General features: G+C 35.7%; 1 protein-coding gene across 1 annotated transcript in view; it reads left to right on the plus strand.

The window, feature by feature from the left end:
- Nucleotides 1-25818, plus strand: part of LOC6046300 (mushroom body large-type Kenyon cell-specific protein 1) — a 167243-nt gene that overhangs the window by 78138 nt on the left and 63287 nt on the right. Inside the window, 4 exon segments of the mRNA XM_038250154.1 lie at nucleotides 19159-19515; nucleotides 23957-24616; nucleotides 25111-25490; nucleotides 25582-25804. Coding sequence (XP_038106082.1) covers nucleotides 19159-19515; nucleotides 23957-24616; nucleotides 25111-25490; nucleotides 25582-25804 — 1620 coding nt within the window.

Genomic DNA, 25818 nt, shown 5'->3' on the forward strand with positions numbered 1-25818 from the left:
TTCACAATTGTTTCATATATTAACATTGAAAAACGGACCATTAATTGCTGAGATATTGACGATAGAAAATGGTGGGTTGTTTGGGTGAGACTTAGAAAACATCAATTTTCCTGTTTTTAAACCTTTGCATGACAATTTCTCAGCAACTAAGGGTCGTATCAACAAAGTCCGAATAAGCAAAATATAGAGAATTTTCTCAGCTTTTCAAAATATTTTTTCAAAACTGGGCAAACATGTGCACTAATTTTAAAAAATGAAAAACTGCGACTATTTTCAAAAAAGTCACTTAAATATGGCTATTATACTTGAAAACGGTGCACTTTATCAAAATTTCACTAAAGTACTTTTTGATTGCAAATTTGATTTTACATCGAAAAATGAAGTTAAAAATTATTACGACCAAAATTTCGATTTTTTGAAAAAATCAGTATTGATTCAAAAATTCATAACTCGGTTAAAGCTTTTTTGCACAACCAGGAAATTTCTGAAAAGTTGGCATTTGTCCTCTAAAACGTATCAAAAAATAAAAAAAAATTAAAAATAGTTTTTTTTTGCAAAACAAATTTTTGTGACAAGAAGTTTAATTTCACCACCAAATTGTTTTTTAACCGTGTATCCTTTTTTTGCAGTGCAGTCCTTATCCATAACTACAACTTTGCCGAAGACACCAAATCGATCAAAAAATTCCTTCAAAAGAAACAGATTTTTGAATATTCCTACATCATTTTTGTATGGACAGCTGTCAAATGTGTATGGAAAAGTATAATGGACAAACTAATGATGCAAAATGGCTTCTTTGGGCATACCGAAGGCACCAAAAAAGTTTCAGCCGGATTAAAGATTACAAAAAAAATCGAATCACCGAAATCTGAGAGAACTGCTCAGAAGAATTGCCAAATTCCAGAATTAAAATATTCAAAAGTTGAAAAATTGAAAAATTCAAAGACCTAAAGAGTTGTAAAATTGAAGAAATGCAGAATAGAAGGGGATGAAAATGGAAGTATAGAAGATAAGAATCATTGAAAAATTTAAAAAATTAAAATAATCTACGAACTATGATAAATCATGATGAAATGTAGAATGGCAGAATTGAAGTGAAGGAGAATAGAACAAAAACGGCACCAAATTCTGATCAATTGCACTCACCCTTTAAATGTCACGACCCAAACCAACCCCTCACTCCCCACTCACTCTTTTCAACCATGCCCAAAATAACTCTTCATCTTCTTCCGCTTCGTCGTCGTCATCATCTCAGTGTTATTGAACGATAAGACGACAAAACTGGAAAACTGCTCCATGCGCTCTCAACTCCGCAACGATATCATAAGCATAATAATATGTTTATACAGGTTTTACACGCACACGAAATTCATAATAAATTACCTAGTCTGCGTGTGTGCGAGCGTGTGTGTGTGTGTGTGTGTGTAGGTGCGGATAATTGCACATACGTGCCCATACCAGTCTTTACCACTTCCTCTAGCATGGCACCCCCTAAACTCGGAGAAGCTGACAGAAATTGCATTTTCGGGAAATTTGTGCGTGTAAACGTGGTGACACTGCGAAAAAAAAAGCTTTCAGGTGGGTTTGGGCGAACAAACAAAAAAATTGCGCTCTGGGATTGAACCCTGGCTGTTCGCATTGACGAGCGCGCCTTTACCGACTGGTCTGTTTGTTTTGGTTTTTGCAAAGTCGACTAAATTTAGTTTTTTTTTTGGCTTAAAATGTCGTTTTTCTTAAAATGGTAAAAAAATACTTTCAAAGATATTAATGTTGTTTTTACTGTGCAATTTCTTCGACTTCTAAGCAGGCACCGCAAGCGACAAAGACGATCGTCCTCGACGTTCGCTATCATCGATAAGGCTTCGTCTCACTTCGTCCTCAATTTCCTGACACCTTGCACCCACCCCATCCAGTGTTATGAGGATGGTCACACACGTTCACAAATTGTGGGTGGTGGGGTTGGATTCCGGTTCAGGATTTTGGAAATACCCCCCTCCCCCGCCCCTTCTTCACTATTCCTGCTGATTGAGCACATGCAAATTTTGCAATTGCTCAGCGAACAGTACACCATGTGCACATGTTTGATGATGATGATGTTGCTGTTTTGCACACGTACAGATGGGGCGCACACAAATACACGCACGCACTAGCTTGTATTTGAATGTGTGCTGTTTTCCGAAAATGTGCAGGCCCAAAATTTTGTGGAGTGCGTTTTTTTTTTTCAGGGAAAGAAGAGTGTGGAGAAGAGGAAATTGGTCAGGCAATGCAACAATCCGAAACGAGCTGTAATTGTTTAGTCAATATGGTTTTGGACAGGTTTTGTGAATGTTTGTGTGAGTGCGTGTGATTGCAACATATTACAATTTAATGGAACTTTGAAGTGTAGTATACATTTCAAACTGCTCGGGGATTAGTTGTCGAAAGCTCGAAGTGGAAGAGTTGGAATTGATTAGAAAATCTGGAACGTGTTATGCTTCTAGCATCTTAGCAGGAAGAAAATTAAATGTGTCGAATCCCAAAGAATTCTAGCAATTACTTATGTATATGGAAGGTCAGTTTCTGAAAAATAAATATCATTTTGAGAAGAGAACTTCCTGATTCCTAAATTGTTAGTTTAACGAGAGAAGAAACAATTTTTTATGTTTAAATTTTATTCATTCGATATCCAATAGTTTTCTCATCATAAAAACAAAAAAAAAAAGCAAAACATTCTTTATGTGTTTACTACTAGCCGCGATAAGGCTACATTGAAAGTTAAGACCTAGAAAAACTTTTTTCTCAATTGTTTTCTTTAGAAGCCCATAAAAAAAACAAAATTCAACCAACAACAATACAAAATTGTTGAAATTATCTGAGTCAGTCCAATATATTCATAAAACTGAAAACGATGCATTTTTCAATATCAATATCGTGAATGTCCCTAAAAAACAAGGTAAAGGAACAGCATCTAATTCCAGCGTGCCTATAATGTTGGCAGGTCAGAATTTTGACATTCAATTAAAGCCAATTAAAAGCGTTTTCAACTGAAATCGAGTGATAAATAGCTCAATAAGAAGTGAGCAAGCAAGTTTCTATCAAAAGTTTTGCAAAATTAGTTGTTTAAATAGTGAAAATCAGCAATTCAGATGAAGTAAAGAGCGAGTGTTTAACCTGCCAAACATACGAGAATTTCCCCAATTTTCTCAACCGCTGGAAAAAAACTAATCTAAAACTAGAAAATCTAGCTTACACATTAGTAGATTTACTACTGTACAAGTTTTGAAAGCCGCTTGATTTCAGTAAACCAGTTGGCCACTTTAGCTAGTTTTTCGACTATTTCAACAAGTTCTTTTGGAATCATTTTCAAAATTTTCCATTGCTGCCTGTGAAGCTGAAACTTTTTACACAGCCCTATAGGTGGGTTTGCTAGCTTTGCAAAAAATACGGAAAAACCAAAACAAAAAAACTTAATTAAAAAAATACACAGCTAAAAAAAATGCTTAAAACTGTTTGAAGTACTTAAAATTCATTAAATTCTTAAAATTCTTAAAATTCTTAAAATTCTTAAAATTCTTAAAATTCTTAAAATTCTTAAAATTCTTAAAATTCTTAAAATTCTTAAAATTCTTAAAATTCTTAAAATTCTTAAAATTCTTAAAATTCTTTAAATTCTTAAAATTCTTAAAATTCTTAAAATTCTTAAAATTCTTTAAATTCTTTAAATTTTTTAAATTCTTTAAATTCTTAAAATTCTTTAAATTCTTTAAATTCTTTAAATTCTTTAAATTCTTTAAATTCTTTAAATTCTTTAAATTCTTTAAATTCTTTAAATTCTTTAAATTCTTTAAATTCTTTAAATTCTTTAAATTCTTTAAATTCTTTAAATTCTTTAAATTCTTTAAATTCTTTAAATTCTTTAAATTCTTTAAATTCTTTAAATTCTTTAAATTCTTTAAATTCTTTAAATTCTTTAAATTCTTTAAATTCTTTAAATTCTTTAAATTCTTTAAATTCTTTAAATTCTTTAAATTCTTTAAATTCTTTAAATTCTTTAAATTCTTAAAATTCTTAAAATTCTTAAAATTCTTAAAATTCTTAAAATTCTTAAAATTCTTAAAATTCTTGAAATTCTTAAAATTCTTAAAATTCTTAAAATTATGAAAATTATTAAAATTATTAAAATTATGAAAATTATTAAAATTATTAAAATTATTAAAATTATTAAAATTATTAAAATTATTAAAATTATTAAAATTATTAAAAAAATTTATAAATTTTTAAAATTCTTAAAATTCCTAAAATTCTTTAAAAAACACTTAAAAAATACTTAAAATACTCAAAAACTTAAAATAGTTAAACAAAAAACTTGAAATACTTTTAATACTTAAAATACTAAAAATACTTCAAGTACTTTAAATGCTTCGAATGTCTGAAATTCTTGAAATACTTCAAAGTATTTTAAGACATAAAACTAGTTTCATGATACGTGGACATACCGTACCAAAAATAAAAACTAAAAACTAAAAACTAAAAACTAAAAACTAAAAACTAAAAACTAAAAACTAAAAACTAAAAACTAAAAACTAAAAACTAAAAACTAAAAACTAAAAACTAAAAACTAAAAACTAAAAACTAAAAACTAAAAACTAATAACTAAAAACTAAAACCTAAAAACTAAAAACTAAAAACTAAAAACTAAAAACTAAAAACTAAAAACTAAAAACTAAAAACTAAAAACTAAAAACTAAAAACTAAAAACTAAAAACTAAAAACTAAAAACTAAAAACTAAAAACTAAAAACTAAAAACTAAAAACTAAAACTAAAAACTAAAACTAAAAACTAAAAACTAAAAACTAAAACCAAAAACTTAAAACTAAAAACTAAAAACTAAAAACTAAAAACTAAAAACTAAAAACTAAAAACTAAAAACTAAAAACTAAAAACTAAAAACTAAAAACTAAAAACTAAAAACTAAAAACTAAAAACTAAAAACTAAAAACTAAAACCTAAAAACTAATCGAGCAATTCTCTAAGATTTCAATCATTCGATTTTTTTTTGTATTTTTTATTCCGGCTGAAACTTTTTTTGTGTCTTTGGTATGCCCAAAGAAGCCATTTTGCATCATTAGTTTGTCCATATAATTTGCCATACTTATTGAGTAGTGCGGTGCCTGTGTGGACGCGCAGTCCTGTTTTTTTCGTGTTATTTTCCGTCTCTTTTGTGTCGCTGTTCGAGTGCATGGGGTGATTGGCTATTATAATTAAATAATGGCATCAGTAGTGTGGTGCTTTTCGGGACGCGCAGTTCTGTTTTTTTACCTTCTTTTTTATCATTTTTTTTTTTTCCACTCGCGTTCGTTGGCCGATGAGTTTTTTGTGTTGTTGTCTATTTATAGTTTTCTTTAAAAACGTACCTATTTTTTTTTTTTTTTTGAGACTAGCAAGTCGTATTGCTGGATTAAGCCCTTTCTATATCATTTCAATAATCATTTCAATAAATGAAGCCCATCCTACATCACCGTTGATCGGAAGGCACGTCGACGGAGAATTTCTGGAGAATCGCTGTCCGCAGCCGGCTGCCTAAGATTTTTAAAATTTCAACCGATAAACAAATTGCTCATGGTCGCATCACCTACCACAGTGAATCCTGACCTCATACCCATCTTACTAACCCCTCAAAACTCATGTGATACTTTGTCGGAGACGCAGTCGATTTGGCGGTCCCATCACTCAAGTATCGGACTAACATTCCCATCCACTTCCCCGTGTCTTACCTCTGGTCGTGGCCGGCGTCGGTATTGATCAGCATGATAGGGACCTTTAGAAATTGCGAAGGGGTGATGATTGGTTCCTACTTTTCATCTGTGGAGCAATGTTTGGGGGTCCTGGTCAATAACGAAGTAGCAGCTACGGGTAGACACCAATGCTATGCTATGCTATGCTAATTTGCCATACTTATTTGGCTGCTGTCCATACAAAAATGACATACGAAAATTCAAAAATCCGTATCTTTTGAGGGAATGTTTTGGTCGATTTAGTGTCTTCGACAAAGCTGTAGGTTTGAATAAAGACTATTTCCAAAGTCCAATTTAAGGTCCACAACGAATCTTCCGACTTTCGTAACCAGAGGAAGATCTTTCTTTCGTCCAGGTCGTCGATTGTCTAATGGCTGCACACTGCACTGCCTTTCTTCGATAACGCATTTTCTTAATCTGATTTTCTTTGGGACTTGTAACAAGCCTATCTCGCAATAAAATACCTCCTCAGCTTACCCTCTCCTCTCCCTTCCTTTCGTTCTGATCCCTTCAATATGTCGAAACGACGAAAGCCTTTCTTGTGGTGTATTTCTGGAGTTACCAAAAATAATAATAAACCTTTCCGACTAGTCCTGGCCGTACATACGTACGCAGATGCACGACTTCTTCCACCAGGAACCATCACCGGTGAGAGAGATGCAAAAACAATAACACAACAAAAAGGCATCCCCCTTCCGTTCTCTTTACCATTACCGATAAGGATCTCCAAACAGGTGTCCAAACACAAACACACACACACACACACACACACACACACACACACACACACACACACACACACACACACACACACACACACTCAAGCGGATGCACAAATTCAGGTGTGCCAAGCAAAGTCGTCCTGTGTTTCTTGAGGTTGTGGCGAAGAATCGACAAGAAAATACCTCCCCCTCCGCCCAACCCACTTTGACTATTTCGATCTTTTCGGTGTAGGAAAGACTTTGTGTGTGTGTGTGTGTGCACTTCCTTTTCCTTCGGAAAACACCTCCCTGCACCACCCTGCTGCTTGAATGCAACCCCGATGAAACCTAACCTAGCTTAACCTAGTGGCCCCCAACCCAGGATTGATGCTTCAAACAAGAGCAGCAAGAAATATAATGCATCCCAGGAGGTTCAACAAGGGGGGGTGGGGGGGGGGGGCAAGTTTAAGAAAATTATTAAGGATTCGATTTTCGCAGGCAAAAGAGTACAGGAGAGGTGTCAAAGGAAGTTGAGATTTGAGTTTGGTGAGGAGGTGGGTGGGGGGTTTTGCGGAAAATTTGAACCCTCCCCATTCGAAGAAGGAAAGGGGGTTCTCCGGAATACGCACCGAGCACAAAGATTGGCTGGAGAATTTCTTCTCGAAGCCGAGTCGGCATTAATCTGCAGAATCTTTGTCTTCTCTACTGGTTGATTGTGATGAGGGGGGTTCGGGTGAGTAAGTGTGTGTGTGTGTGTGGTTTTTAGAGCCAAGAACCCAAAGAACAAGAATAAGATCTGGGGAGGAATGGTGATTCAAGGCCTATCTTGGTCTTTCTTGGCCTCAGTTTTTGGGATGGCCAGGGAGAAGTGCGTTCGAGGGAGTTGCGCCAGAAGGAGCAATATTGGTCCAGGACCGTTTCTTCTTATTGTTAGCTTGGTATTGGACCGAATAAGTATTTTCTTATTTGGGGTTTATCGATTGGGAAGCTCTTTGCATGAGATAAGAGCAAAGTTTGCTACCTGGTGAAGCACCTAGGCTAAATTTAATTGAAATTAGATACAGAATTTATTATCTCTAAACGAAGACATTTTTTTATCGTGGTTATTTGGCTTTAGATAATCAAAAAATGTCTTTGCAGTTTTTCTGTAATTTTGGTAACTTGTATCTTAACATAAACAGAATTCCAATAACATTTGTATTTTACTCATAAAATTTGACATCTCTGAGTAAAATAAAAACTTTAAATGTCAAAATTACCATAATCAAAGTAGGCATCCTTTTATTAAGATTTTCATTGCTCTCAATAATCATTTAGAGGAAAGTGGGGCAAGAGCGACCATGTGGGGCAAGCGAAAAATTGCCCGTGTGTAACTTTGGAATCATTGTTCTTTTGACATTTAAACCTTTTAATTTTACTATTGACAACTAAAAAAAATGATTTCAACAAAAAAAAATCTTCAAATGAAAATCAATATAAAATTAACGTCTTGATTTGACCTCCTAAACCCACCTTCACGTATACATATCGACTCAGAATCACGACCTGAGCAAATGTCTGTGTACACAGAAAAAAAAATCATGGTAATATTACATCTGGGAAGGGGTACATCTTTTATGTCAGAAAAAAGGTGTAAATTTACCTCTGGAAATGTGTAATTTTACCACTTTTCTGGTGTAATGTAACTTTTTCAGTCTAAATTGAGGTAAAATTACAACATAAAAGAGGTAATATTCAAACTTCAAAAATTACAGCTTCCAAATTTACATTATTTTTTCTGTGTAGATGTGTGTAGGTACGTATGGTGTATGGTACGATTATATCCGGACCAGCTGAACGGATTTAGACCGTTTTGGTCTCATTCGTCATCTGTCTTGGGTTCCCATACGTCTCAATTCATAATCAGCAAGTTTAGTAAAGTACTCCAAAAGTTACTGTAAAAAACAATTTTAACTAAGTTCTGGAAGTTCCGGAAGCGGGTTGTGTAAGATTTTTTAGACAGTTATTGAATAAACCTTTCAACCCTATCAAAATCTATGCAATTTAAGTCACGGTGCTCAAAAAGGCCGTTATTATGAAAAAAAAAAAATGCAATCCGACATTTTGGGGTCTATCGATTCCTTACACCATAGGGCACCTCTGTGCAAAAAATAAAAACATTCGCTGATGTAGTTTTCGAAATACAGCCCTTTTAAGATGTTACATCCGATTTTCAATATGAAAACCAAAACAATCTATAGAATTTTAGCATTTCAAAGAATATACAATTCGAGATGATGATGTTTCTTGCTTCATATGACTGTCAAGTATTTCTGGGCCAAGTTTCAGAAAGTTTGCTGATGTAGTTCTCGAGATACAGCCATTTTATAATGTTATTTCCGACTTTTTCGAAGAAAATCAATATATCGAATTCAATGACAAGTTTATTTGTTCAGAGTCGATAGTTTACAGTCGGAAATAACATTTTAAAATGGCTATTCCGCATATACTCAACAGTCATCAGAAGCAAATAGTATAATTATCTCAAAATGCATATTCTTTAAAGTGCTGTTATTGTATTGATTTTATAGATTTTCTTTGAAAACGTCCGAAATACCATTTTAAAATGACTGTATCTCGAGAACTACATCAGCAAACTTTCTGAAACTTGGCCCAGAGATACTTGTTATTTACCAGCAATTCCCCATAAAAACAACTTCCCGGGCAGACGGTAATAACAAAATTAATGCCATTTCAATAACAAATACTGTTAAAATAACAAAAAGTGTTATGGAATCTTCTTGAAAAATCCATTTTTGCTTAAGAGTTGAATAACAGTTTATGTTATCATAAAAAAATTGTTATTGGTCTGTTATTAGTTGAAAGCCAAAATAACTTGAGAATAACATTTTTTGTTATGGAAGAATACCGCCAACTGTTATTGGGATGATCGGATTAGTTGTTAAAATAACAAAAAATAATAGCAAAGATTTGTTCGAAGAATAAGTAAAAATGTTATTAGTCTGTTATTACAATAACAATTCAATAACAAACAAATCATAACGTCGAATAACAAAACTTGTTATAAATAACATAGTATGTTATTGGACTAGTATTTTCAAATAACAAAAAATGTTATTCCCAAGTTATTTCCGGCTGCTCGGGTTGGAAAAAATCAAAAGTGCTCGGATCGTACTCAAAAAAAATCTGGGGGTTCCTTGGCTAAAGTAATCAGACCCGTTTAGTCGGTGAACCTCGTTGGATAAATGTACGACTCGTGCTAAAAAAATCCTCTTTTTGCAACTTGTTGCATAAACTACTATTGTATGATTTCGAATGATATGGAGAGTTTATAATCTAGTTTGCATGATCTTTGTGTTTGATTTTTCTGTATAAACTGTTGCTTATCGTCTAGTAATCCGATAGTAATATTTACTTTTATCACATTGAGCAGTTCTCTACGAAATCGATCTTTTTTTAATTTTAATTTTTGTATTTTTTTAATCCGGCTGAAACTTTTTTGGTGCCTTTGGTATGCCCAAAGAAGCCATTTTGTATCATTAGTTTGTCCATATAATTTACCATATAAATTTGGCAGCTGTCCATACAAAAATGATGTATGAAAATTCAAAAATCTGTATCTTTTCAAGGAATTTTTTGATCGATTTGGTGTAAGGATAAGGACTACACTGAAAAAAGTGATACGCGGTAAAAAAAATTGAGATTTTTGATTAAACTTTTTGTCACCAAAATATGATTTGCAAAAAAACACTATTTTTTATATGTTTTAGGGAACATCAAATGCTAACTTTTCAGAATTTTCCAGGTTATGCAAAAAATCTTTGAACGAGTTATGAATTTTCGAATCAATACTGATTTTTTCATAAAATCGAAATATCGGTCGTTAAAATTTTTTAACTTAATTTTTCGATGTAAAATTAAATTTGCAATCAAAAAGTACTTTTTGAAAACAGTCGCAGTTTTTCATTTTTTTAAATTAGTGCACATGTTTCCTCACTTTTGAAAAAAAAAAATTTAAAAGCTTAGAAAACTTCAATTTTCGTGTTTCTTTTTGTTTAAGCCGCTGTATCTCAGCAACCAGAGGTCCAATCTTCAATATCTCTTAGACAATTTTATAGCAAATTTTCTGAACTTTTCAAAAAAAATATTTTTAGAAATGGTCACTCTTGGTCACTATTTTTAAAAATCGAAAAACTGCAAATATTTCGCTGAAATCAAACTTTCGGTGGCTATATCTTGAAAACAGAGCCTTTTATCAAAAAATCTGTAAAGTACCGTAAACCGGGGTGACTTTGATAGGATTTCAATTTGTTTTTAGAATATTTTCCAACTGGAAAGGTTTTTCTCAAGAGTATTATTTTTAAAACATGTACTGAGGTAGGTCACACAAAGTCCATGCACTATTTCGGAAAAAAAGTTTTTTCAATAATGTTTAGAAAAATAGTTACGTTAAAAATTCTTAGTTTTAATTCCGGGGTGACTTTGATAGTCATAGTTTTTCTTGTTAAAATCATATTTAAGATGTTCAAACTTCATTTGTACGTTAAATGTACCATCACTAAAGTAGCTGATTTAGTATTTAAGAAAAAAAATCAATGTTTATATTTAGTTAACTAAGTGTATAAGCTTTTAAGCAAAATACATATAAATTTTAGGTAAAATTGTTAAAAAGTTTGAATTTTGCCTGAAATTTGTTAAAACTAGTTTTGTTTATAAAATTATCGATTTATATTGCATTTTATACTGAATTCGAAGCACGAATCACAAGTTTTCACATTTTATATGAAATTTGTTCAACTGAAATTGCCTATAAATTTAGAGAGTTTTTATAATTGTTTCTTAAAAACACATATTATTTATTTTTTACAAACTTTTTTAATCTTCTCCTAGTGGAAAATTGTTCAAAGAATCCGAAAATTCATTCCGTTTTCCGATTAAAAATCATTTTCATTGAGAAAATCATGACACTTTGAGAAGTTTAAAAAAATGACTTTCATCAACAGTTTCTTAACTATAGTTAACTAACTTTTTAAACTTGTCAAAAATTTATGAAAAGTTCCTCTTGAGGAACTTTGAACACTTCTCTACCACGTTCAGTATGTTTCTAAACCATTCCTTACGTATTTCAATTGTACTCTTCATTTTGCGGAAAAATCGCAAACCTATCAAAGTCACCTCGGCTATCAAAGTCACCCCGTTTTACGGTACTTTTCGATTGGAAATTCAATTTTACATTAAAAAATTACGTCAGTTTTTTTTGTGTACCTATTTTTTTCTAAAAGGTCCTCAACAATACCTACAACTTTGCTGAAGACACCAAATTGATCAGAAAATTCATTCAAAAGTTACAGATATTCGAATATTTACGTACCATTTTTGTATGGACAGCTGAAAAAATTTTATGGAGACTTGTATGGGTGAACCAATGACACAAAATAGCTTCTTTGGTCATAGGGAAGGCCCCCACAAAGTTTGAGCCAAATCAAAAAATACAAATAAAATCCATTTCCGGTTTTGGTAGAGAATTGCTCTGTGGGCGAATGCCAAATCCCAAAAAGGTAAATATCACGATTGGATTACAAAACGAATACTGCTAAATGTCATCTATTACAAACTGTAATGCTTTGTCTAACAATTCTAGACTTTTTTTATTAGGTTTATCGCTTACTCCGACGGACATTGTCGTAAGGTGTGGAACGGATACACTCAATGGTTTATTTTTTTTTAAAAAACCTTTTCAAAAAAAAGTCGACGAATTTTCGATTGTGCAAACCATTTCCTTAACCAACACCAGCAGCAACACGACTTTGATTAGACGAAACAACGCAACCAGAACATAATGAAAATTTATCGAACCCAAGTTCCGTTTCCTGCTGCCACCTCTGTCTAACTCTCATTCACTCTGCCCCAGTCGGCAAAGAACACCTTGTGAAGGGGAAAGGGGAAGTGATTTTAAGAAAAGCTCCAAAGTTCGATCCAAGACAAAGCTTCGCCAACCTCCCTGCTTTCAATCACCTTCCAGGCCAACCCAGGCAGATATAGTCTGAGGAGTCAGTTTGATGTCAGTGTCAGCCCTTCTCCGAGGGTGTGGGATGTGGGGTGGGGACCATCTTCTGCAGTCGTTTCTCCGACAGAATTGATTGATGATCGAGTTATGATCGGTATTTATTACACACATATAGAGACTGGGTCCGGGTCTGGTCCGTAAGTCCGGGCTCAATTAGGAAGAAGCTTTCCGGGCTGTGAACGTCCTTCCGGAAGACGCCTTCGATTGGAAATTTCATTAATTTTGATTTTAAAAAGACGTTCCAACCCAGAGTCTTGGTGAACTAAGAAAGGAAAGGCCTTTCTTCTTGTTCTTGGAAGAGGGTCATTTCTTATACATGGGTTTTGAGAGTGGGGGTGGGGGTGTGGGTACGGATAAGACCAATTCACACGCACACACCAGAAGGAACCACAAGAAGCTCTGTGCTCGGAAAATCTAATTATTCCTTGTAAAGTATGCATGCATTCACTCTGTTTCGATGTGAGGAGGCCTTTCGAATGCATTCTTCCTCCTTTCTTGGACGCACACACACACACATTTTCCTCCAGGAAAGTCTTCAGAAAGTGCCTCTTTTGGGGCTCCAACCGACCGACACAGGCCGGACTTTCTTCTTGTGTCTTAAATTATATCTTATAGACTCTCTGTCTCTATTCGGTAGAAAATCCTTGCACCCCCCCTGCATGCTATCCCTAAGAAGTCCTGTTTTCTTCCTGTTTCTTGGCCATATCCAATGGTCAAAATCACACACGCACGAACGCACCGAGAATTCTTTGGCTTGCCTCCTTTCCGATGCAAATTGCAAAATTGCAAGCTAAGAAGAATGGCCCCCCTTGCCACCCTCTAAAAACTTGAAAGGTTTCTTGCCGCCACCAACACCACCGCCCACTGACTGGTCTTTGTTATCCCCCCCAGTCCTTGGATTTTCTTATTGCCAGTTGCCACACAAAGACACGTATATGGTGTGGGGGACTCTCGTACGTACGCACAAAATCCGGACTCCTACTCCTTATCGAGTGCACCACAAAAGTCTGCATCTAAGAGAAGGACTTGGTCCGAAAAATGCCACCCCACTGCACCCTTGCTGCTCCTCCTGGCTGGCAGGATTTCTCCCCCCGACGGATTTGGGGTTAGACTGGGTTTTCTTACCTCCCGAGCAGATCCGTTTGGCGAGGAAAAGTCAAAACTGTCCTATGTGGGGTTTGTTTCAAACTATGTTACGTAAATCAGCTAAAAAAAACCAAAGGTAAAAAAAATATTAAGAAAGAAAAACCTAACTGTGTTACTGTACACTACATAGATAGTCCACCCAATGCCATTGTAGCTCGGGTGGCACTTCGACGGAATTTTTATTTTTTTTTATTCTTCACATTATTTAGTTAAATTTGAATGACTGTTTGCCTGTTACATTACCAAGTGCATTTTCTCAATGTTTTATCCCCGCCATATTGGCCGCCATCTTGGATTGAAAAATTTCCAGATATATTTTGGCTCAACGACCCAACTTTAGACACCGAAAAAAATGTTTTTTTTTTTCGAGAATCTCGGACAATCGAGTCTAGACTTATTTCAAAAACCTTTCAACTCTATTTAAAGATATCAGTTTTAATGTTAGGGACCACCCTAACAAAATCCGTGTGCCTAACAACTTATTTCCCATACAAAACAAATCATTTTTGTTTGAAGCGTGAATAATCCCCCCTAAGGTGTCCGGGGTTTATTGATGTTCCCTTAACCCTCTACAACCTAACCCCGCCATCAGACGGGCTTCGATCTAAAAAATCGCCAACAATCTATTTTTCAATCAATTTTTGATCTTTTAAGAGCATTGGAAAGTAGAACTCTTGAAATTTTAGAAAATTTTAGGGTTGGAAGATTAACTTATTTTTTGCAATTCCGTCGTGAAACTACTTACTTTTCCTGACTCTTGAACGACGAAATAGCCTACTTTTCTGTACCAAAAATAACAGAATCGAATAGCAACACTTTTCAAAATAAATGCTGAAAAGTTCTACTTTTCAGCACTCAAATGGGTGCTGAAAAGTTGAACTTGAAATGAATGAAAATGAAAATTTGACATAAAATTTCACTCAATGTGTGTTTTTTGGAATTGCAAAAAATGTTGTATGGAACTCGTTGCAAAACTTGATTTTTTCAGCACTCTTCGTATTTATCCAACTCGGTGAATCTCGTTGGATAAATGTACGACTCGTGCTGAAAAAATCTTCTTTTTGCAACTTGTTGCATAAACTACAATTATTTGACTTTGACAATGTCATTTTTTTAAGAATCAACTTTGGCTGTGCCCTATCTATGTCTCTATGCTTTTTTTTACAATTTTAATGATGATGGACGGAAACAGGAAGAAGACGCTTTGTAGTAGCAGGTCCAACCGTTTACAATTCCCTCCCAAATGAAATCAAACAAGCACGATCTCTAAGTGAAGTCAAAAGTAAGCTTACTGCTTACATTAGAAGTAATGTTAATAATTATCTTTTGCATTGATTTACCAGTAATGTGTTACCAGTAACTAAGATTACAACCCTTTAAAGGAACAACTCTGTTCATTAAGGAAGTAATTGCGGTACGAAATAATTGATGAAATAAACGTTATTATTATTTAAAAAAATGGTGCCATTCTAAAGCAGAAAATGTGAAAAACATGCATAAATTTGAAAAAGTGACTGTAAAAACGTAAAAAATAAGATAGTCAAAATGTAATTATATAAGGTGGCAGAATAGGCCAAATACTACCAAAAACAAACATAAAAAAACAAGATAAATGCAAATTAAAATACTAAAAATAAAGCAAAAAAAAAACATAAGACAAGTGAAGTAAAGTTTTTCGTAGAACAAAAATTGCTCAAAATGATAGAAGGAAAAATAAAAATTTTCGAAAAAAAATGTGGGCAGTAGAGGGTTAAATTTACAAACACTACTGAAAACCGCTTAACGTGGAGATGATTTTGGAAAAAAAATCGTTTCAACTAGTCTTACAAATTAAAAATCTGGATTTATGAAGAAAAAAAACGCGCTTGAAACTGGGAGCGCTACCAAGAGATTTTTTTTTTTCGATATATTTTCGAGTAGAACGGAAGCAAGGAAGCAAAAATGGATTGTGTTTTACTTTTTTTCGCCGTGCCGTTTATTTTAGAAGGATTTTGTCCGTTTTCACTTAAATGTGAGTAGGAATACTTATATTCACACTTAGAATATTAAGCCTCCGTCTCGAGATTCGGACCGGCGACCTATGGATTATGATTCAAGTGCGCTTTTCGTTAGATCAATAACGTAATGATTCGAAATCCGGGCATTTAGTAGCATATCATTTTTGTTATAGCTGGCAAAAAATCATGTAACAAGTTGGATATGTAGAAATATCATCAGGACGTAGTATAAACAGTCAGTTTTAAGAAAATGCATGCAAATTATGTCTTTTCTAACAATTTTTGATCAGAATTTTAAAATTAAAATGACTTGTTGTGCTTCGAATCCCGGACACTGATAAAAGCTGATTCGAAATCCGGACACTTTTGCTTCGAATTCCGGACACTCGAATTTACTTATGAATCGCACAAATTTGGACTGAAATGTTAGTGAGTGGCATTCTTTAGGTCTCAAATAAGCTGTTAACATCAAAACAATCGATAGTTTATACAAAAATTTGCTAGAATTTAAGGAAATCGAAAACATAAATTTCTGCTTTGCCTTCCCGGTGCTTCGGATGCCTATGAAATATTTCGGGTGAAATGTTTCGCATTTTTGGTAAACTTATGAATTTATTTTATATAACTGTTTTGACATTAACTACAGCGTTCTAACAAACTTTAAATGAAAGTTGATGTTGGAATTCATTAAATAACACAGTTTTGACATTCATAATGCGAACTTATATCCAAATAATTGATAAAACAAGATGAAGTGACCGGGTTTCGAAGCGTCCGGGAATTCGAATCATGACGTTATTAGCAGATGTAAAAATCTGGAGTTTTTTTTTTTGAAAAGGTCCAATAAACCAAATTTTCGACTTTTGCTTTTTGGGTGTTTTTAGAACCGCCTTGAGCCAGGGGTATTCAAAAACCCTAAAAAGCAAAAAATGAAAATTTGGTTTATAGGACCTTTTAAAAAAAAACTCCAGAAATATGAATGTGAAAATAATAATAGTGGAGGAGTCAAATACCTGTGTCAGTTTTTTTTTCATTTTAGTCAAAAAGTTGAAAAAAATTATGACTTTTCATTTTTTTTTCAAATGGTGGTCCACAAAGCATGGATAGATAAAAAAATGGCTTGACTTTAAAAAAACAGATTTAGAAATTTAATATAATATGAGCCAAATAATTTGATTCAAGCGCTTGAGAAATGTCAATCGTGATTATGTAAATTCTGAGAAATGTTGAAAATTGGCGCTTTTTTCACTAAAACTGAAATATCTCGGAAACGAAATGTTCGTGGTGAAATTTCCTACAAGCTGCATCTAAATTAAATGAGCATTTCTTAAAAAAAAAAACTTCAGCATTAATCCCACTGAGAGAGCAAAAAACTTAACTTTTGGTCAAGTATTGATAGTACATCTTAAGCTATGAACAAAAACCTTTCATTTGAGTCTTTCTATATATGAGCAATTCCATGTCACCCTCTCCGATTTCAATGAAACTTTGTAGACATGTTTTTTTGTGCCATTTTTGTGTATATGGAGCCACTTTCATTCGACGATGACATTTGAGAAGGGCGTAAGTGTTTTAAATATTTTTGTAATTCGTAATTTAAAATATTTCTGTATCTCAAAGCCGTTGCATTGTATCAAAAAGTGGTCAAAGAAAAGCTTGTAGGAAATTTGACGTGCTGACACTGAAAGAGAAAACACGCCACTTTGATGAGATTTTTCGATTTTTATGTTTAAAAGTGAAATTTTAAAGTGGTTTTTTTTTTGCTCGAAATGTTTTGTAAAAATAGCCTACAATGTTACAAAAAGACTCACGAAAAATGCAGGATGGTGCAACTCACCTAAACAATTACACAAATCATTTACTGTACCTGTTTTTTTTAAAGTGGTCTAAACGTCAACATTTTTAAAAATCGATAGTAGGAATCGATTCTCCAGATAATTTTACATAAAAGTCTCCATATTGAACACTGTCCTAAGTCCAATCCTTGCAAAGTTACAGCGGTTTTAAAAATAAAAATGCTGAAAAAACTGGTTTTCAGATGGGTTTTGGATATTTCTTTATGACAGACTTGATTTTTTAGTCTCGTAAATATTTTTTATCGGAAAGCTCGTTTATTTAAAAAAAAGCGTATATTTTTTTCGAAAATCAAACTTTTTTTTGACCAAAAATGTATTCTTATGAAATTTGAAACTAGACGTTAAAATTCGTGCAGTGTTGCCGTTGTCGAAAAGAAATTAAAAACAAAGACCGATATTCAACGTATTTTTTAAGTTCCAATTTCATGGGAGTTTCCCATGCACGAGAAAAGAAAGAATTACAGCTTGGATGTTTAAGTGTCAAATTAAATTAAAATTTGAAGTGTTTTTTCGTAAGTTGGAAAAATTATTTCCGAATTTAGGGAAAAACCAAATTTATCATAAGAGCAAGGTTTTTTTTCTGTAGGACACTTCTTCCAAAAACCTTTAGATGCATCGTCTTCCTCAGGCGAAATGATTAGGTAGATAAGAGACTTCGGTCAGTCTCCAAAGTCCCAGTTGTCTTGGAAGAAAAACAGGCCGATGGACCGGGGAAGCATCTTGGGGGTTGGCAAGTTCGGGTAGGAGGCCTGCTACATAACAAAATCTACACACTCTATTAAAATGCATTCATATAGAGAGGGGCGAACCTTCCGATTTCTTGCCTCCATCCCTGTGTGGGCGTGTGTCTTGGCATGTGTGCGTGGGCTTGCTAGCCTAATGGCCATCATCAGCCCCCTCCCTCTCGTCCTAACTTGATGCTTGACCCGATCCGGACGGAAGTATCGAAAATTTTATTCAACTTCCTTTCAAGAACTGGACCACCTCTTTCTTCCAACCTTTCTCAAAGATATGTCAGACCGAAGACAGTGGTGCCAGTTTAGCTAGATCTTAAAATTTGACCACAAATTGAAGCCGTTTCTGATTGTGGAGAAGGGGGGCGTCAATCTAACCGATTTGACAAGCTTGGCAGATTTCGATTTAGAAGGAATTTCCTGCAAAGTGACACCCCTCCTCCCTACGCTTATGATCTTTCTTTCAAAAGAAGCTTTTAGCAGGACCGCTTTCCAAAGACATTTGCTCGGTTCTTGCGAGTTTAGCCACCTTTCCCCTCGAATGTCCACTCGCTAGAGGGGTTCACAATTTGAGTCCATTCCATGTCCTGAAGTGAAATTTTGATTGTTTCCTGAAGCATTTGTTTCTTTGAAGATGGACTTGTGCTTGCTTAGTTCGATAGCTCATCAACTGATTGGTTGGTTTTTGCGTTCCACTCGAGAAGTTCTTCTGCAAGAGAAGCTATGAACTGTCAAATCTACCTAGGTCAATGATTTGTCAGGTTGCGATCTATTTATATTTTGAAATATTTCCATTTTTTTAATCAATATTGTCACCACTTAAAAAAAAACCTCAGTTGCTAACAAAATTTCCATTGTTTCTTCTTCCCTCCCCCTCTCAAGGACTGGAGCGCGTTGCTGAAGAATTGATGGGACGCCGGAAATGGAAGCACTACCAGGATGTCCTCACGCGCCAACAGTTGAACCTGCTGGATCCGAGCCCCAATTCTGCCACGACGACGACCACGACCACGGTTGTGGACCACCACCACCACCACCAGCATCACCACCCGCATCCCCACGACGGTCACGACACCCAGCTGCTGCAAGCCGGAAGTCCGCAAGTCGTGGGCCCGTTGACGCCCTCGATGGTGGCGGCGGCCGTTGCGGCCACCGGCAATCTGCTGCACCAAGGTGGCAGCGGCGGTGGAACGGGTGGTGGTGGTGGCGCCGAGAAGGCTGTGGCCACGGCCGCCATCGGTGAGTTGGGCAATAGTTTTACGAAATATAACCTTCTCAACTATAGACGACATTTGTATAACACTTGCTTTATACAAAATAAATTCATTTAAATTTTTTTTGAAGGTTAACTCAAATGCTTTCTCTAAATTTGGCCAAAGAAAGCGTAGATTACGAGATCAAAAATCCCAACAACTTTCTAAAAGACAAAAATAATCCCAAAAATGATTCAGTAAAATTTTGAATTTCAAAATCACCATAATCGTGAACCACCCTAATGTCCAACCAAACCAAAAGTTGCCCTTTCTCATTTGCAACAACTCCGTATCTTGAGAAGAGGTCTTCTGATCGATTTGGTATTTTCGGTCAAGTTGTATGTTATGATTAGGACTATTTAGGGGAAAAAAAGTACAAGTAAAAATCTCAATTTTTAATTATTAAATTTTTATCACTAAATGTTGAATTTTGGATATGTCTCCTAGACTTAAATATGTGATTTTTGGAATTGAAATTGACTTATAAATTTTTTTGTTATGTAAAAATATAAAAATTTCAAATTTAATTTGACAATATTTTTGTTGATTGTCTCATTTCTATATATATTTTGAGAATGGGATCATCCACAAATCACGTAGACACTTTTTTGAAATCTGTACCCCCCTCCCCCCCCCCCCCTTCGTGGAAAATTTCCATACAAATAAAATCTTTTTTGTATGGAGTGTAGAGAATCGCCTTAGAGTCTTTTCTCGAAAATACGTAGTTTTGTGAAAATATTGTATATTTTCATAAAATATTGTTGTTACATTCGAAATGTACGAAAAAAATCCGCTTGTGAAACTTAAACTTAGGGTCTTTTTCGAAAATACTTAGTTTTGTCAAAATTTTGTGTATTTTTATAAAATGTTAATTTTGCATTCGAAATGTATGAAAAAATTATATGTTGTGAAAAACTGAAATTTGGAGTATTTTCTTCAAAAATACGTACATAACTCTTGAAATGTTTGAAAAAATCCCGATGTCCTTTGATACCCAATTTGTTATAAACTAAAATTAAAACTAAAACGAAAACACGTAGTTTTGTGATTTTTTTTTGTATTTAAAAAAAATGCTTCTGAACTGTATTGAAAATTCCAATCATTTGCAATATTGCTATTGCAATAAAAATTATTTTGAGTATTTTGCCTTCCTCACTGATGTAAGGCTATAATCCTGCTCTAAAAATGAACTTTCTATTAAAAGCTCCTAGACCCACCTTCATGTATACATATCTACTCAGAACCGAAAACTGAACAAATGTCTGTGTGTGTGTATGTGTGTGTGTATGTGTGTGTGTATGTGTGTGTGTATGTGTGTGTGTATGTGTGTGTGTATGTGTGTGTATGTATGTATGTGACCAAAATTCTCACTGAGTTTTCTCAGCACTGGCTGAACCAATTTTGATCGAACCAGTTGCATTCGACTTGGTTTAGAGTCCCATACATCGCTATTGAATTGTTTGAAGTTTCGATAAGTAGTTCAAAAGTTATGTATAAAAATGTGTTTTCACAAATACCCGGATCTCAATTATATGCATGTAAACGATGTCCGGATCCATTATCCGACCCATCGTTGATTAGGTTATTGAAAGGCCTTTCCAATGAGTCCAAGACATTGAAGATCTGGCAACCCTGTCTCGAGTTATGACCACTTAAGTGATATTTATGTACTTTTTTGAAGCCGGATCTCACTTAAATGTATGTAAACTATGTCTGGATCCATCATCCGTCCCATCGTTGGTTAGGTAATTGAAAGGCCTTTCCAATGAGTCTAAAACATTGAAGATCTGGCAACCCTGTTTCGAGTTATGACCACTTAAGTAGTATTCATGTACATTTTTGAAGCCGGATCTCACTTAAATGTATGTAAACTATGTCTGGATCCATCATCCGACCCATCGTTGGTTAGGTAATTAAAAGGCCTTTCCAATGAGTCCAAGACATTGAAGATCTGGCAACCCTGTCTCGAGTTATGACCTCTTAAGTGATATTTATGTACTTTTTTGAAGCCGGATCTCACTTAAATGGATGTAAACTATGTCTGGATCCATCATCCGACCCATCGTTGGTTGGATAATTAAAAGGCCTTTCAAATAAGTCCAAGACATTGAAGATCTGGCAACCCTGTCTCGAGTTATGAACACTTAAGTGATATTTATGTACTTTTTTGAAGCCGGATCTCACTTTAATGTATGTAAACTATGACCGGATCCATCATCCGACCCATCGTTGGTTAGGTAATTGAAAGGCCTTTCCAAACAGTCCAAAACATTGAAGATCTGGCAACCCTGTCTGGAGTTATGACCACATAAGTTGTACATTGTGTTCTTTTTTTCTGGATCTAAAAAAATGATGAAACCACTCATATACCCATTTTGGCAAAAAGTGAGGAAGGCATCAACCACATAGGTGGATTAAGTTAGTTTTTTCGAGAAACATTGAATTTACAAGTTCAAAATAATTGAAAAAAAACGATCATTTGTTACCCATATAGTGAAAAACTAAAAGTATTTTTTATTCAAAACACGTCGTTTTGTAAAAAAAATGAGAATTTTCAAAAAATGTTATTAAATCTTTTGAAATGTATGAAAAAATCGTTTGAGCGTATTTTGAAAAACTGAAATTTGGAGTATTTTTCGAAAATACGTAGTTTTGTGAAATTTTTAGTATGCTGTTATTTTCACTTTTTTGGGCCGTGCTTAACCGAGGCAGCTGAACGAAGCAAAACAGGGATATGACTGTACGAGCAAGAACTCAGCACATTTTCCATGTTTTTGTGTTTTGCAAAAAATCAAAAAAGCTATAGAGAATTTGCAGCAAAGCTAAAAGACGCGTGTCGCCACCTATGAACAAATAGCGTAAACCTATGATTTTTAGAAAAAAATAGTTTTTACCTTCAAAATCAACATTTTTATAAAACTTATGCCGGATTCGGATGAGAAAAATTATTTCCAACAATTTGGTGTATAACTTTCCAATATTTGTTTGATTTTTCTATGAGAAAACTGTAAATTTAGAAAAAGATAGTAATTTGGACTATTTGGCAAGAAAGTCTGTCAAAAATCAATACAAATTGTTGAATATACGTTAACACATCTGTTATCAACTATATAACTGGTTATATCCTTGGTATATACAGGGAAACTCATTTTTTCGTGTTCCAAAACATGTTTTTTAAAGAAAAAGGTCACAAATTTTTGCGCGCCCAAAAGTTGATGTTCATTATTTTAAAGCAAACAATTTTTCTCGTCTTTTGCAACCAGTTTCATGAAGATTGAGGTAGGGAATCATGAGAAATAAGCGATTTTGTTCTTCAATCCAGCAGAAAGGAATACGATTTTTGGCATGTAACCTCATTTTGGCGCCACCTACATTTGAAACACAGTCGCGCTGCAAAACCTCAATATTTCATATGTTAAGCCTTTTTTCCATTTACTCTTTTGGTGAAAAGTATCACAAAATGCTTTATATATAGTCACAGTTATGCTGCAGTCGAAAAAATTACAAAAAATCAAAAAAAAATTAAAGTGTAGTTTATTTTTGGCGCGTGATCTCAAATTTCTAAATTCTTGAAATATCCTAACAGTACTTATTTGTTCAAAAGTACAAAAATTTACGTTTTCAATGTATCCTGAATAGTTTAAAATCAGTTGTAAAAGTTTTTCAATGTAAAAATAAATAAATCTTAGTAATATTTGTTATGCCCCATGATTTTTAAGGCAGGAAAAACAACTTTAAATAAAATTAGCAATGGCCAAAATACAACATTATTGTGCCTTTGAAGTAAACAAAACTACTAAATTCAAATCAATAATGTTTCATTCGTGCATTTGTTTTTGAGTATTCAATCAGACTGAAAAAAAACTTTTTTTGCTAGGACATTTGGTTTTGGTTTCGATCCCAGAAGGTCCCGGTGGCATTTTTCGGGACGAGATTTATCTGATCACGCCTTCCGTCGGACGGGAAGTAAATGTTGGCCCCGGACTAACCTAGAGGTTAGGTCGTTAGCTCAGTCCAGGTGTAGGAGTCGTCTCCCTGGGTCCTGCCCCGGTGGAATCGCTGGTAGGCAGTTGGACTCACAATCCAAAGGCCGTCAGTTCGAATTCCGGGGTGGATGGAAGAGGTTTGCAATTGCCTCAACAATCAAACCTTCGGACACCTAGTTTCGAGTAGGAATCTCGCAATCGAGAACGCCAAGGCAATGCTGTAGAGCGAATAATTTGATTTTGATTTTGATAAACTGATTCTGAATGATGGAGTTTAAGCTTGGTTTAAGCTTCTTGTAGGGTTTGTTGAATTTAACCAAACGTTAGTGTTAGCCCATTTTCGACCAAAATGTTAATCCTCCAAAGATAGCACACAAGCGACAATTTTTCACTTTTTGAATGTGTAAAATTAATCTTTATCTTCCGTGTTTTCTTCGCCAGTACGCAACGGACACTACCAGCAGCAACAACAACAGCAGCAAGACGGCGACTTTCCCGAGTCCAAGCAGGCCACCAACAATCAACAAGTGGCCGCCGCCATCGCAGCAGACAAGCTCCAGCAACAACAACAACAGTTTCATCCAGAGGCTGCTGCGACCACCGGCAACACCACCCCCACCCACAAGCAGCAGAATCACTTCAATGAGAGCGATTCTTCTTCGACGAAGATCTGCCCCTCCACCTCCTCCCCTCCTCCGCTAGCACCCGTCAACTCCTCTTCTTCTTCTTCGTCGACGGTGGCGGTGGGGACGGATCTCCTCACCAACAACAATCACCACCACCACCACCCTCACCACCCCGCCGTCAGCACCCTACAGCAACAACTGCAGCAGGGTGGCGATCGAAGGAAGCCACGAGGCGGTGGAACAAGACTAAGTCAGCAGCAGCGGGAAGAAGAAGAAGACGACGACGACGACGATGGAGCAGCTGCCGGTGCCACCTTCGAGGGAGATCAACCTGCGGACACGAAACCGGTGGTCTCTGTGACGTCACCGATACGGCCGAGTGAGGGCCGGGACGGTCGTGACGAGGAGGGGACGGACTTGGAGCAGGGAGAGGGGGTCGGCGCGAAGCTGACGGGGATCAAGCGGGAATCGACAGGTGAGTTTGATAAAAAAAATGTAATCTGAAGAAGATAATGTTTAAAACTTTTTACTTTGAAATTTGGAATTTCCTTTAATTTTCGTAGCATCAATTTGAACTATTCTTGAACTTGAACAAGTATTGGAAAGAGGAGCCAAAAATAATCGATGATTAAACATGATGATTCGCTTTTCACTTCATGTCGAAGCTTTTCTTGGGATCATTCGATTGTTGGGTCGATAATGTAATCCACAAATTCGGAACAAATTTCATTCCGGTTTTTTTTTATTTTGAAACAAAAATTATCCCAAAATGCTTTATACATAATTACAGTTATGGTACTACCGGAAATTTGCAAAGCATAATTTTATTGCTGAAAAAAAAATCCTAAAGTTTTATAACTTTTTCCAATCTGTTGCCCGAAGAATCATTTTTTTTTTATTCTAAAAGTGCCAATCAATCTGGGAACACTGTCTAAAGTTTTCGTTATATTTTCTTCCTCCCATCGCCAGAAAATCAAACCAACTCAACCACCCCCGATCAGGGCAGCCAACTGATCAAGCAGGAAAATTGTAACAACTTGTTCAGCAGCAAACTCATCATCAACAACAACAACAGCAGCAGTAACAACAACAACAATATCCCTCCGTCCGCCGACCCGTCGGTGGTTGCGGAGCACGGAACGTCCCCATCCGTCGCCGCCGGGTCGCCCCCGCTGGTCAAGAAGAGCGCGTCGCCACCGCCGACGCCCGTCGACTGGAAGCCGCAGGAAAAGTGCTACTTTTGCGTCGACGGCAAGCTGCTCACGGTGAACGAGGCCGGCGAGCTGGTGCCCGAGTCCGGACCGGAAGTGCGCCCCGGCGCCAAGATCATCGATCTGGATCTGGCCCAGGTGGGTAAATTGGTTTTGACGTTTCGGCTCCCCTTTAGCGTCTTCGTTGGGGTCTACATGATTTGTTTTTTTTTTATTTCTCCTCAATCAGACCCTGCAGGACTCGGACAGCGATTCGAGCGACAGCAGCGAGCAGGACCTGCGGGAAGTGCTGCGCCGGCAGGGAGCGGGTTCGGCCAAATCGCTGGCAGCGCTGCTGCGCGGAGCCACGGCCGGCGGTGGCGGAGTCCCGCCGACGATGGCCTCGCTGCAGTCGATGTTTGCGGCGGCCGCCCTCCAGGGCATCCAGCCGGGTCTGGCGCAGTTCTACAATCGTAAGTTTTGACAT

The sequence above is a fragment of the Culex quinquefasciatus genome, chromosome 1 (assembly GCF_015732765.1).
Source record: "Culex quinquefasciatus strain JHB chromosome 1, VPISU_Cqui_1.0_pri_paternal, whole genome shotgun sequence".
NCBI lineage: Eukaryota > Metazoa > Arthropoda > Insecta > Diptera > Culicidae > Culex > Culex quinquefasciatus.